At 38.1% G+C, this 15,897-nt stretch overlaps 1 protein-coding gene across 19 annotated transcripts in view; it reads right to left on the bottom strand.

The window, feature by feature from the left end:
- LOC105224078 (voltage-dependent L-type calcium channel subunit beta-2) overlaps window positions 1-15,897 on the bottom strand; it is a 995,088-nt gene that overhangs the window by 492,343 nt on the left and 486,848 nt on the right. The window contains exon 1 of one of the 19 annotated variants that reach the window (XM_049462508.1): window positions 5,566-5,604. The exons of the other annotated variants lie outside the window; for them this stretch is intronic. Coding sequence (XP_049318465.1) covers window positions 5,566-5,589 — 24 coding nt within the window. The 5' untranslated portion in view covers window positions 5,590-5,604. Of the gene's footprint in view, window positions 1-5,565; window positions 5,605-15,897 lie in introns of those variants that run through there. 19 annotated transcript variants of the gene reach the window in all.

Raw genomic sequence — 15,897 nt, 5'->3', positions numbered from 1 at the left:
GAAAGTCCTATGGAGACACCCAAACAGCCCTCATTAAACTCCCGCTTGAGGCAGCTAGACAGCTTCTACTGACTAGAAAGCTGAAAGTTGGATGGGTAAATTGCCGTATTCGAGAATACAGACAACCACAGCGATGCTTTAAATGTCTCGATTATGGACACACTGCAAAAACCTGCACAAATGAGGACAGGTCCAGACTCTGTAGAAGATGTGGCGAAGGGGAGCACCAGGCAAAAGACTGCAACAACAAGCCAAAATGTTTGCTCTGCCTGAAAGCCGGTTCAAAGGAAATCGATCACCAGTATATAAGAAGACAGCTCAGCAGGTAACATGAGATTTCTACAACTGAACGCAAATCACTGTAAAGCGGCTCATGACTTATTAAAACAGTCAGTTGCCGAAAAGCAAATAGATGTGGTTCTACTAAGTGAACCATATAAAATCGGACAAGGCGTAACCTGGATAAGTGACGCTCGAAATAAAGCGGTTATATGGAAATGTAACCCTAACTTCGCACAACTGGAATCACCCTTCTTTTCAGATGCATTTGTCCGAACAACATCTAATAATATTAATATATATAGCTGCTACTTACCCCCTAGCCTCAACGACGAGGAATATCGTCGTATTATCGACAACCTAGTGGCCGATGCCAGATGCAAAACGAAAGTTATAATAGCTGGTGACTTTAATGCCTGGGCTATCGAGTGGGGATGCAAAAGAACCAACAGCAGAGGTAAAACTTTACTAGAAGCTTTTGCTTCTCTTGATCTGGAGCTTTTAAATGCTGACCAATGCACATTTAACAAAGGTGGCCGACAATCTGTAATAGACCTAACGTTCGTACACTCGAGCTTAGTTCGCAAATCTCACTGGGAAATTAGTGATCATTACACTTTTAGCGATCACTATGCAATTATACTCGAAATAAATACCGCACACGAACGACAGCGTTTACCGACCCTAAAAAGAAGTAACTGGCGACCCACAACGTTCGACCCAGACCTTTTTGAAGAAGTCTTCAGGCTAACTTCTCTTCCCGACAATTTTTTGTCGGCCAACAAAGCTGCTCACTCGATTATGAGCTGTATTAAGAATGCATGCGACGCTTCAATGTCTAAGTTATCTCGACGCAAACACCATTCCCCAGTGTATTGGTGGAATGAGACGATCGCCAGGTTACGTAAAGAATGCCAGCAAGCAAGGCGATTATACCAAAGGTCACGAGGTACACCTGTATACACCACTCTCCAAAAACATTTTAAGGAGAAAAGAAAACTACTGAAACAAGCATTTAAAAAAAGCAAACAGGAATGTTTCCTTAAACTGTGCCACGATGTCGAAAACAACGCTTACTCGCTAATAAAACGGTAATGGGGAAACTCCTAACTGGCGAGCAAATGCCAACCTCACCCTCAACAATTGAGAGAATTGTTTCGGTCCTCTTCCCTATCCAACCCCCACTCCATCAGGAGATCGTGAGATTACCACAAACCCAGGTTATCCCGGCTGTTTCGAATGAAGAAGTCCGAGAAGCATGCAAACGGTTAAATCCGTCTAAAGCCCCGGGACCAGATGGAATTCCGAATACAGTGTTAAAAACAGCGATTGATAGAAACGTAGACCCCTTTCGAACTATATATAATACATGCATCCAGGAAGGCTGCTTTCTCACCATATGGAAAAGGCAAAACCTGATACTATTGCCGAAACCTAACAAACCAATGACCGAACCGTCCTACTTCCGGCCCCTTTGCATGTTAGACTCCGCTGGAAAGATCCTGGAGCGGATCATACACCAACGGCTAAATAAGGCAATCGACGATGCCGGTGGGTTATCACCCAACCAATTCGGATTCAGGAAGGCAAGATCCACAATTTAGCAAAGACCCTGGCTGAACGGGCTATAAGCGGGAAAAGATGGAAAGGAGGCACAATACAGTACTGTATGGTTGTAACCCTGGATGTAAAGAATGCCTTTAACTCGGCATCCTGGCACAGTATATTGAGCGCACTAAAAAGCTTCTCCGTGCCTCTATACCTTTATAACATAATAGTAAGCTATTTCGAGCATAGAACTTTCAGCTACAACACAAGTGAAGGCTCTAAAAAATATAAAGTCTCTGATGGAGTACCCCAAGGATCTGTTCTTGGGCCGTTACTACGGAACGTCATGTACGAAGGAGTACTGCGACTGAAAGTACCCAAAAACGTGCATATTATTGGGTTCGCAGACGATATCGCTGTTATGGTTATAGCAAAACATATACACGATATAGTTTCGATAACCAACAGAACAATAGAGTTAATAAGCGACTGGCTCGTAACTAACGGACTGAACCTAGCGGAGAGCAAGACCGAAGCGGTACTCATTACTGGCAGAAAAGTCCGTGAAGTTGCCACGTTCAATATAAAGGATGTAAGCATCACGACACAACCGGCAATTAAATACTTGGGAATCATGCTTGATGCAAGGATGTCCTTTAAGGAACACTTAGCGTACACAGGCGAAAAAGCTACAAAAGTGTGCAGAGCCTTGACCCGGTTAATGCTAAATACCCGTGGGCCAAAGCAAAATAGAAAACGACTATTAGCTGGTGTACTAAAGTCAGTCGCGCTGTACGGCGTCCAGGTATGGGGAAAAGCTCGAGAAGTAAAATCAAAAAATTACAAAATTACTTAAATCTATGTGCTTCTGGACGTAATTTGTGCATATGTGCAAATCAGTACCATTGACGTCGTCAAATACTGCTTGTAAGGCTCTCATACGCTCCACCAACATATGTACATATCTGTTGGATAGACCCATCAAAATATATTTATGTTTTTCAGATATAATCCAAAAGCTGGATGCCATTGAGACCCTTCTCACTGCAATTTAAAAGTCCCTAACAAACAAAGTAAGTAACGCAGTATTACATTACCAATTTAAAACAGAAGCTAATTTTTATATATTAATTTCCTAGATGCCAGAAAAGGGCGAGATGCAGACGCAGAGTAAATTATTGCGGCAAAGACGAACATTTCAATTAACCGCATCACCGGTGACTTGGAGGATGAGCATTACGTGGAGCTCGCGTCGAAATTGCCCATGTCATCGGAAGAGCACGTGTGCTTCGGGGAAGACAAACATTCACAAATGAAAATGGTGAGGAGGCTTATCCCACGGTAGTTGGCGCAGATTGTGGGGTCTCCTTTTTTATGGATTGGGCATAGCACACTTAAATTCCAATCGTTGGGAATGCTTTCATCCGACCATATTTTACAAAGAAGCTGATGCATGCTCCTTATCAGTTCTTCGCCGCCGTGTTTGAATAGCTCGGCCGGCAATCCATCGGCCCCTGCCAATTTTCTGTTTTTCAGGCGGGAAATTGCTATTCGAACTTCTTCATGGTCGGGCAATGGAACGTCTGCTCCATCGTCATCGATTGGAGTATCGGGTTCGCCTTCTCCTGGTGTTGTGCGTTCACTGCCATTCAGCAGGCTGGAGAAGTGTTCCCTCCATAATTTAAGTATGCTCTGGGCATCGGTGGCTAGATCATCTTGGGGGGTTCTACAAGCGTATGCTCCGGTCTTGAAACCTTCTGTAAGCCGCCGCATCTTTTCGTAGAATTTTCGAGCATTACCCTTGTCGGCCAGCTTATCAAGCTCTTCGTACTCACGCGTTTCGGCCTCTTTCTTTTTCTGTCTACAAATGCGTCTCGCTTCCCTCTTCAACTCTCGGTACCTATCCCATCCCGCACGTGTTGTGGTCGATCGTAACGTTGCGAGGTAGGCAGCCTGTTTTCTCTCCGCTGCGACACGGCACTCCTCGTCGTACCAGCTGTTCTTTTGCACTTTCCGAAAACCAACGGTTTCGGTTGCAGCTGTACGTAAGGAGTTTGAGATGACGAGTGCTCTCAGAGAGCAGGAGTGCAAGCCGAGTAGAAAATCGTTCGGCTGTCTGTTGTGATTGCAGCTTCTCGACGTCGAACCTTCCTTGTGTTTGTTGGCGTGCGTTTTTTGCTGCACAGAGGCGGGTGCGAATTTTGGCTGCAACAATATAGTGGTCCGAGTCGATGTTAGGACCTCGGAGCGGACGCACATCTAAAACACTGGAGACGTGTCTTTCGTCTATCACAACATGATCGATGTGGTTGGTGGTTTTTCGATCCGGAGACAGCCAGGTAGCTTGATGTATCTTCTTATGCTGGAATCTAGTACTACAGATAACCATATTTCGGGCCCCGGCGAAGTCGATCAGCCTCACCCATTTGGGGATGTTTCCTCGTAGAGGTTGAATTTACCGACCGTAGTTCCAAATATGCCTTCTTTGCCCACCCTGGCGTTGAAGTCGCCAAACACGATTTTGACATCGTGGCGGGGGCATCTCTCATAAGTGCGCTCCAAGCACTCATAAAAGGCATCTTTGGTCACATCGTCCTTGCTTTGATGCGGATTGTGGTTAGACGTTCATTCTCCGGAGTGAATGATAGTACTCGGCGACGGAGTCTATATCCCACCACGAATCCAACACCAAACTTGCGCTCCTTTATATGGCCACTGTAGTAAATGTCACAAGGACCTACTCGTCTCTGTCCTTGTCTCGTCCATCGCATTTCTTGGGCGGCGATGATGCCAGCCTTTATTTTCCGGAGGACATCAACCAGCTGGGCAGCGGCACCTTCCCAATTAAGGGACCGGACATTCCAGGTACATGCCCTCAATTCGTAGTCCTTGATTCGTTTGCCATGGTCGTCATCAAAAGGGGGGTCTCTCATCCGAGGCTGATTGTTGATTTTCATTGGGGATGTTTTTTTACGTGGCGGGTCCCAAACCCAGCGCACAACACTAAGTAGTGGATATTTCGCCTTCTCACTTTAGCTCGCCTTCAAACGGATGTTCTTAGGCTACCCAGAGGATACTTGGTCAAAGACCGGAAGTCGTGAGCTGCTTGAGTCATATGTAAAAGAATCGTTTCTGGCCACTCCCAAGTGAAAGGCGATCAGAGAACTTTTCTCACTTGTGTGAACTTCTACACACGACTCCATCCTCCTGATTCTATTATTAAATAAAGCGAAATAATAAAAAAACTGAGTTTTATTTAAAAGGATTGAAATTGCTAGAAGTAACAAATGGGTAATAAATAATCTTGTTACTGCTTGCTCCTGCAAACATGTTTATATGATATAGGTAACAAACTGATAACCAAAATAATAAACTAACAAATATTCGGGTAACAAATACTTTTTGTTATCCATAGCACATAGGTAAGCTATGCGCTAACAAAATAATTTGTTACCCGTAACATACTGTGAAGAGATTTGCTAACAATGTGTGTCATCTGTGAGAACAAGGCAGCATGCGATATTTGCCATTGGTTAGAGTGAGATAACCATTGAACATCAAACAGCTATGTGTTACTTTTTTCCCACTCTCTGAACAAAAGTAACAAATATTTTAATGAATGCAAAAGTGAACAATAACAAATCACTTACACGTTTGCTAGCAGCTACCCGTCTTGCAGGGATATGGAATACTAATTTTCGGGGCATCTCGACAGGATAAAATTTATAGCATACTAACTGTGAAACGTATTGCTATTGCCATTGCCAAATCTGTATGTGGGCATTTGCTATCATAATATAATCATCTGCGCAAAGTCGTAGGGTATGTAGGTTCGAGCTGATGTAGCGCATGCTTTGAGCACTTGAATATTTTATTTTATCATTTACGAAATGCCGTCGGGTAGGTAGCTGATGCAGCGCACGTTTTGAGCTCTTGAACTCCTTAAATCTTTTATGTGGAAAACATAAAAATAAAAATATAAAATCCTTTTTTCACAAATGTATTTCTGGGAAAAATAAGAATTCATATATTGTATGAGTTTATTAAATTTAAGACTTTGCTCATTCCTAACCCAATTTTTTCTGTAAATTAACAATATTAAACTACATATTAATTTTTTGGAAAAATGTTATTTTGAAAATGTACTTTATTTTTATAATATAACACAACCGTCTTTATACTCGCTCTTCTAAATTTCATATTACCGAATTGAAAATGCCGTCGGTATATGTGGGACATGTTGCCTCTTCGAAATTTTCAAAGAAATGAAACGATTCTGTACTGTGATACAGTCTCAAGTCTCTAAATTTGAGATTTTAACCGTGCGTTTCTGTAACGTGAGACAGTCTCAAGTCTCTAAATTTGAAATTTTAAGTGAGAGACAATCTTTGAGACTTGAGACGATTTTGCTATTCTGTAAATGACAGTCACAAAATCTATTATATTTCATGTTTTTACAATTGAATGATAAATATTTCGATAACAAATATTAAATTTTCTATAATATAGTCAAAAAATATAATTATCAATAAAAAATAAAAATATATGTTGACTTTGTTTCATAATATTTCCGAAATGTATCTAAAATTAATTTATTTTTAACCTTCGTGTTTGAGTAGCTTGCAAAATATAAAAAAACGACAATCGATTAATATCTATGATGATCTCTATTCAATATACTCAAAATGGCAGAGTTCTTTTTAGTTTTGTGACCTGCTAACTACCAGGTCTCAAATTTGAGGCAATATTTTGAGACTAACGCTAGAGACTGTTTAGTGAATAGTAACTAATCACAAATTGAGACTTTACCTCAAAATGTCTCAAATAGAGACTAGAGATTGGTTACAGAATCCCGCTATTAGTATGCTATAAATTCTTTTACAATTTATTTAGTGTATTTTCCTTACTGAAGTTGGAATACCTTTCATAAATAAACCAGTTTTTATAAAAGACATATATATTTTTTTGGCAATTCGACGTTTTCTTCCGAGTGTTACGACCTTTTTTGGAAACTAACAAACCGAATTATATACTCGAATTAAAGAGTATAAAAATAGTGGAAATTTCGTAAACACTATTTGCGCTATTTGAGCTTAATGAGCTATACGAATTTGATTAGGCAAAACCCTCAATATATATGCCTACAAATGTAGATAGGGATCTTAGGGATATTTTAATGGAAAAAATTGACGGAAGTTATCGTCCTCATTTGAACGAAAGTGCTACCAAACAGTTTAGATAAATATTTTTCTAAACAAAGGCTTTCTACACCTCTTTTGTCCTGTACCGCAATAAATGGTATCAATCAAGTGATGCACAGAATAATTGCTCCCATACCTGATGATTTTAATGCTTCAGGTACCTTATCGTGGAAGGTAATTGATTTTGATAGCAAAAAGTATGAAGCTCTTAGAGCTAAGATTGATGTAGAGAATAGATTTATTAATATACTAGCTGACCCCGCAGCCGTTGTCCTGCGTGAAATTATGTGTTTTGAAATGAAAAGAAAGTTAAATTTATCATTTCATTTTTTCAACAACATTCTTCGGTTTCTGTTCCAGTGTACAGAAAAGATGGTTTTTCCAACTCGTGAGCACGCTACTACCGTGTGAAAAACATAGCATTTCCAAATTTATGCTACACACTATGCGACTATCCTTGTTTCCTGTTGATTGTCATCTCAAATACGAATGAAACGGAATACGTTTGAACTGAAATGGCAAATCGTTAGAACTCAAAGGAATTATTAGAAACAAGTATTCTGCCCCTTTGTATTCTATAGCGCAGATTGCGGAACATAATAACGACAGATCCAATTTTGAGACGCAAATGATGCGGTGGCATACCAAGCCTGAAGGCTGATATGTCGAAATTATTACCGCGAAAAGTGTGCGAACTTCATGTGCATTCCAGTGATTGACATTTTCAAGCAATTGTAATTGCTGGCTTACTTCTCCAAAACTCGCAGACACCGTACCATTCACAGTAAGCAATGACTCAAATGAAGTTGAACCGCGTTCATTAATCAATAGCAACCGAAGGTAGGAATAATCGTCGTTTTTTTCGGGTAGATTGTGTAAATTCGTCCTAATGCATTAGACACCTGGATGCCCATCTACTGGTTGGCCTTGCTTTCTGCGCAACTATGTCTTCGACGATGCATTCCAGATATAAATCAAGGTATTTCCAAATAGAGCAATCTTCTCGCAAACGGATCACTGACGAAAGTTGAAAAAAAAATTCGTAAATGTTAATTTTGTTGCTGGCGGTGTTTCTATTGGCTGAACTGTATTCTCTGGGTTGAAATACACTTTTTGGCCATTCTCCTAATTAACTGCGGGGCGCACAACATGCAGAAAACGTTCATGAATTGCAAAAGTAAATATTATACAAAGCGCTTTATTGCAGTTCACGTATCGACCGTATCGTAATGCTTCCTTTGGTGACGTACTTACAAAGGCATTTTATAGATTTCACCAAACTGCAATACTCAATATTGATATGAGTTTTGAATGTGAATTAAACAACAGTGGGGAACATAGTACGATCCATGTGTTGTCAGCTTCGATATTCACTCTTATAAATAGAATGCTGAATGTTCTGGCATTGTTATCTGGTGAGCGATGCCGATAGAGTGGATATTTTCAGTTTGTGTTTCCGAGAGAAAAGCACATGGATAGTGTTTCGCGCATTTATTGTCAGATATACAAACCGAAAAGAGAATGTAGTGGATGCAAGGTCCATCAACCATATTGGTTTCCACCACTTCGTATAATACTGGATCTTTCTCTGGATCAGGAATTTCCGCAGAAATGATTTCATCAATTTGATCTGGTGTAACCACCATCCGCCATCCAAAGAAGAATGTATGCGTGCGGCAAACCTCTCTTTTGCCACTCAAAAGAGTACATCCAGCATCTAACAACCCCATACATACGTTGCTTCAAGATAAAGTCCATCGAAGCTGTTGAAAAGTCTTGCTGTCACATCGTGACGATCGGTTGCTAATTGACCGCGATCCATAATACCGCATGTATGGCATCGCATCCTGGGAGTACTCGGTCATGTGCCTTGGGCTGCTAATGTAAGTTGATGCCAAAAAGAACGCCGACCATAGCAAATTTCAATCTGTAATTGGTCACTTTGTATGCAACACACATAACATTTTCATTGAATAATTTTCAAAAATTTTTGAAACAAACGGCAAATTTGAACGATTTAAATAATTGAAAAACAAAACAAAAAAATTGAATAAAAAAATTTGTATGGAAAAAATTAACTTTTTGGAATTGTTCAATTTTCCGAATTTTCCTCATGAAAGACATACAGGTTTTTTATTTCTAAACCTTTCCCGATCCACACAGAACATTCTCTGAAAATTTCATCAAGATTGGTTCAGTCGTTCCCTTAGCGTTACTAATAAACAAAAATTCATTCGTTTGTATGGAAAAAAGAAAAGGGATGTTTTTAGGGGGTTTCCGACAATTATCCGAATTTTTCTTGCCGTAAAAACCATCCTTGAACCTCAACGAACATTTAGAGAAAATAATTGGCAAAATTGGTTCAGGCGTTTTGGAGTTATGCGCTTACCAACATAATTCATTTTTATATATAAGATTAGGAAATATAATACATTTTGAAAGAGTAAGTCCGTATAAAAGCAGATAAATCTGGAAATAAGAAATGGCGCATTGTGATCGATTACAGAAAGATGAACAAAATTACCGTTAGTGATAAATTTCCGATGCCTAACATCGATGGTATCATGGATAAATAGGGAAAAGCCCAATATTTTTCTTCTATGGACCTTGCTAAAGGTTTTCACCAAATAAGGTAAATGCTCCTAATTACGGCATATTAAGGTAGATTGATGAATATACGCTTATTACAGTGAATCAAAAGTTAGACGGAATGAAGAATTATAAACAAATTGTAAATAAAGCTTTTATTTTTCATATTAACTTTTCAAATGATAGAATTTTTGTACCGTTTTTTTGTTATTAATGCTTTTCTGAAACACTCAATTGGCCCCAATTCCGTGCTAAAATTTTGTCAAAATCCTAATTCCGTGCTAAAGTGATCCTTATTCCGTGCTACATTAGAAAAGGTTCTTATTTCAAGTATTCCTAGCAATTTGTTAGTAAAACTTACACAGTTTATACGAGGAACACAACGAAACATTTTTATTCACATAAGTCACATAGAAAATTACTTAGTTAGATAAAATAAAATAACTTCAAATATTTTAATGACGTTATTTGTCAGCTATGCATTTGATGCGATATATAAACATAAATAATAAGTATTTAGTTAGTAAAACTGTATACATCCAATTACTTGTAAGTCAAATAAAATAATTTCAATTACATAAAGTCAGTTCAATATTAAATTTTAGTCTATTACATATCAGGTATTGGAAATATTCCTCTCTTATTTATAGGCTGAGGTAAATTAATTTTTTTAACTACTTCATCGGCGTCGTATTCTAAAATATCTTCTTTTTCTGGCCAGCGCCAGTTAGATCCACTCATTGTCATGGTTTTGATTTGAAATTTTTCTGCATTCCCATTAGTAACTTTTAACACCTGCCCAGGAAATTTCTCGCCTTCATACCTTACTACAACATAGTCTCCTGGTTTAAAACTATTATTAATGTTCCGTTTTACTTTCACCTTTGAACCTTGCTTATCTTTCTTTTTTAAAATTATCTTTTCTTTCTTAATCTTTTTTTCTTCATCCAAGCGTCGCTGATACTCAATGTATTCAGAAGCAGTGGCGACAGTTGGGGTTAATTTTTTTGTTCGGGTTTTCTGGCTCTGGCTAGAAAAGAGCATTTTTGAAAGGCGTTGGAAATTTAGATTTTTTTATTTCTATTGCATTAACTGTGCTTTTTGGTGGAGTTCTCGAATTAATATTAACCACGTCTACGTTGTCATTCGCCTCCCTAGGGGGCAACTAAGGTCTTGGTGGATGGTTGACAGTTGTTAGGATATCTTCGAAATTAATGGCTTGAGCTGCTGGTATACTGTCCAATATATGTACTACTTCACGCTGCTTGGACTTCACGGCACAAGATGGAGTTGAGCTGCTTAAATTATGTTTGTTAACTAATTCTTCATTGAAATCTATGAAATCAATACTCATGTTTTCGATATCCAATAAACAGTCGTTGTTAGCTAAAATACTCGTAATATTAGGATCGGAAATAGAAATACTTGCAATGCAGCGGCTTGTTTGCTCATTCTAACACTTCTCCAAAAGTAAAATAAGTTTTCGTCTTTAACATCACCCTTCCAAGTTCCGCTGTACTCAATAAATATATATATATTCATAAAATGTTTCGCAGGTCATCCAGCCTGAATCCGACTTTCCAATAGCCCAATCAGAAGTAAATTTGGAAAGTATGTTGGTTGGAAGTCTTTTGTACGGAGAGAGCAAAAGTTGGCATCATTTTACTGGAAGCGGAAGCTCCTATGCATAATTTAAGACATTCTTTATCATCATTGCCAGATCTGAAGTATACATGCTTTGAACCCCGTTTTGTCAAAACTGCTTGACCTTTTGGACAAAGAAAAAACGCGGACTCATCACAGTTGAAGATTCGTGTTGAATCTTCTAAAACATCGAGACAATTGTTATTTTCCAAGTATTGATATACTCTTTTAAACCAACTTCTTATGGAAGATTCTGTTACCGATGCACGAGAAACTGTTAAGGATTGCGAAACACGTTGACTCACTGTGGGATTTCTTTTGAAAAACCCTTGCAACCACTTTCTGCCTGGTATATTATTTTTAAAAGAATTCGGCCGATTTCAGTTTACAAGTTGATATTTTGTTACTGGAAACCCTATTTCCGCCAGATAACAAACCCATTTGACAATACAACTTTCTTCTTCTGTCGTTAGCACAGCTGGAGATCCTGGGCAGCCTTTTGAATACTTGTATTTAGTTTTGTCCAGTAGAGTTTGCTTCGGAACACGATATACCTTTGAAGCCTTGTAACATGTCATCCGATTGCTTTTTATTGCTTCAAGAGCTAAATTTAATGATTCGTGTGTATATTTTGGAGTGATGGCGGCACTCAAATTTCTGTTAAAATGAATTGAAACGTAATTAGTGTTTAAATGAGTTAAGTCTCGACCCACTCTACCCGAGAAAAACTGGCGCACCCTAGCTTTACACAACACCAACTCACCACACCTGCGGACACATTGGATTTTACCACAGCAGATGTCAAAAGGATTGGATCATCGCTATTATTTTTGAAGACATTCGCAATACACGCATTCGCTGACACACTGCGTCCGGTCGTCATCACCCGGTCCGCTTCGCTACCACCATTCGATTCGATACATCTTGATCCGCAAAACACTACCTTTGGCACCGAGCCGCCCGCGCCGACTTATAGCGATCCAAACTATTGGAGAGTAATTTGATTCGAACAAAATTTTATATATAATAGCACAGAACCATTTGTTAAACAAATATTGATTTTAAATATATTGTGCTTTTCATAAAAACACTGTGTTTTTCATTTTAAACCCTCGCGCGGGTGTGAGTGCAAATTGATACGTTTAATACCCTGTTTGTGTTCCCCAATAAATTGGCTCAACATTTATTCATGGTCCTTCGAGCCTTACCGATAGGCACCTTCGGATTCTAAAATTATTAAGAATAACAATATTTAATTGTGTGTTAAAACTATTGTGGTGACACAAAGTAAAAGATAAAGTGCAGTGCAACAAAGTGCAGTGACACAATCAGAACAAAACTCAAGAACAAAAAAAAATATATACATATAAAGCAAACAAAAAAGCGTAAAAACAAAAGTGCAGTGTCGCAAACAAAAAAAAAAACATTCCTATACACCTACATACATATATACTATATAAACATTAGGTGAATAACTGCGAAAAAAAAAAAAAGAAAAAGAAACAAGTTTTTATACTGAGGTGACAAAGTGACAGAAACAAAAACAAAGTCCTCAGAAAAATTAAACTACAAAACAGGTTAAGCAAACAAAAAAACAATAAGCAACTCCGCGAAACCTAAAAACAAAACACAAATCGGGCGCGAAGTTTAAAAATGCCTCAACATTAAAACAACGAAAAAACACAAAAACGGATCGAACGGGCGCGAACGGGCGCGAACAATTAAAACAATATACAAACAAAACAACAAACACAACAGGTCCAACCAACTGGAAGAAGCGGAGGAACAAAATTGGCGGGAGAGACATAAATACAAATACACATATGGTCACAGTAATAAGCGCACTTTACCTACAAAAGGAATACCAAGTGAGCGTATCAAGTCCTTTAATTTACATATAATACACACATGAATACAATTCCTAATTATTCGATGTCTACTAAGCTTCGTCGTTTAAACACACTTATTAACAAGAAAAAAAAAAACAATTAAAATATTTACTTGCAATTTTTCCGGCATGCTTGTTGTGTTTAACAAAAAACAATAAGCAGGTTTGCATAAGCAAGGGCATAAACATATAATAGTAATATAAAAAACAAAACAAGAGAGGAAAAAAAAAAAAGCACCTTTAGCTTTCTTAAATTCCGTCTCCGCGCTCTCTTCTCAGAGCGAACATACATATATAAAAATATTTGTACATATAATCATACGGCAAATAATCTGCCTGTGAGACTAAACAAAATATCAATATTACATATTAACGCATATATACATATAAACAGATTTACATTTTTCAATTCCATTTCCGCGCTCTCTTCTTAGAGCGAACATAATATACAAATATATTTGTACATATAATCATACGGCAAAATCTGCCTGTGACGCAAAACAAAATCTCCAAAAAAAAAAAAAAACAAAAGTTCAAAGTCCACATTTGCAATTATCCAGCAATACCTCTTGTTCTTTGGCAAACAAAAACAAGCAGGATTGTGGACAAAAAGCTAATTGATCTCTCTAACGAGCTCTCAATTGCTTAAGAACAGAAGCATAATCATAAGCACAAACAATTCGTGCATACTTATGTACAAAGCATATTGATCTCTGCGACGAGCTCTCAATTGCACAAAAACAAGTACATACAAGCCTATTATTAGGGTGTACCTAAAAATAAATAATTCGGACATCAAATATTTTAATTAATAAAAAGCGCGGTTTTGAATACCAATTAACAATTCCAATTTATTTTCGAACTAAAATATAACTAAATAATATTGTTTTGCAAAAATGGTTCATAACGACACAAATCAAAATACACCTGTAGGAGCTACACGCTCAAAACAGGTTGTTAAATTCATTTCACAAAGTGACAGTTTATTAAGATACTGCACTAGATTTGCCTCTTTGCCGATTAATGAAAACTCTGAATCGTTATTAGAAATCAAAATTCAAAATCTTGAAAACTTTTGGACTCGGCTCCAAGTGGCTCATGACGCCATTTTAGATTCTAACGATTCAGATACACATAATTTTAAATCATCGGCTTACGATATTTACGAAAACTGCTTGGACCAATATGAGGAAACAAAAGCTATGATCTCCGATCAATTAAAGCTAATTAAAGCAATTGCCCCTACTCTCCACAGTAGAGTAGAGCTGCCACAAATGGACAGTCACGAGGCAAGTTCAGGCATCCACCTCGAGTTGCCCGCATGTGATACAGAAACGTTTTACGGAGGTTATGAAGAATGGCCGTCCTTCCGGGACATGTTCACAGCCGTTTACATCAACCATCCACAACTATCAAAGGCACAAAAACTGTATCACCTCCGATACAAAACAAAAGGTCAAGCAGGCGAAATAGTAAAACAGTTTGCTCTCAATGACGAAAATTTCAATTTTGCTTGGGAAGCTCTAAAAGCACGTTACGAAAACGAAAGAATACTGGTCGATAAACAAGTAACGACACTAATGAACTTGCCAAAAGTTAAGAAAGGAACAAGTGTAGAATTCATCAAACTCGAATCCACTGTTTCAAATTGTTTGTCGGTTCTATCGACATTAAACATTCCCACAGACAGCTGGGACCCAATTCTGGTAAACATTTGCACCGCCGCATTACCAGAAAAGTCGTTACTTCTATGGGAGCAATCGCTCTCATCACGAAAAAAGTGCCCAACGTGGCAACAAATGAAAGATTTTCTCACCACCCAATATGAAATTGCGGAAAGGTTAGAAGAAAAAATAATCAAAACTAAGAACAAACACGACCAAAATGGAAGCTTCAATAGACCCCAAGTTAGTAACAAAATCAATTCAAACAAAAACTTTTACAAAACGCAATCGTTCACCTCCGAACAGAAAAAATATACGTCATGCGAACTATGTAAAAGAGGGCATAAACTTAAAACTTGCGAGAAGTTTAAAAAATTAAAAGTTAACGAACGAAATAATTTTGTCAGGTCAAAACGACTTTGCACAAATTGCCTGTCACATGCGCACACATATAAAAATTGCAAAAGCAAATTCAATTGCATCTATTGTCACAAAAGACATCATTCAATGCTTCATTACAGCATATATCCCATCTCACCCCAAAGAAGCGCTTATACAAAAAGAACCACGGGTTCAACTTCAAAAGCAAATACAGAAAACCAAAATACTAAATACAGCCAAGAGACACCATGTTGCTCAAAGGCGCAAAAAGTTCAAACGCTCCACAGCGAAATACAAAATGGACAGATAATTACAGAACTGGTCACCACCAAACCAACTAAAGTTGAGTATAATAAAAACAAATACCTTAATTCACAATTAAGGAAATGTCAAAATTTAAGGAAACTTCCCCCCATAACTGCTCAATTAAATAATGGCCGGTACGTCGTACGACAACCACTAGAGCCACAATTTTCCAATACCCCACATAAAGGTAGAAAAAGCAAGGTCAGATTCCTTCTGACAACATCATATAAAACCAAAAATATATGTTCGTAACCTTTCGACCCCGCAGGATGGCTTTCGCCAATAATGATACAAAAAACCTGCTTAAAAAATCTCAAACTATGTGGCGCGGTACTAAACGTCAAATTAGTGCATACGCACTTAAACATAAAATATAACAAAAGTGTCTCAAAAAGTC

Source organism: Bactrocera dorsalis, chromosome 1 (assembly GCF_023373825.1).
Source record: "Bactrocera dorsalis isolate Fly_Bdor chromosome 1, ASM2337382v1, whole genome shotgun sequence".
Lineage (NCBI taxonomy): Eukaryota > Metazoa > Arthropoda > Insecta > Diptera > Tephritidae > Bactrocera > Bactrocera dorsalis.
This window is presented reverse-complemented; position numbering and strand designations above follow the sequence as displayed.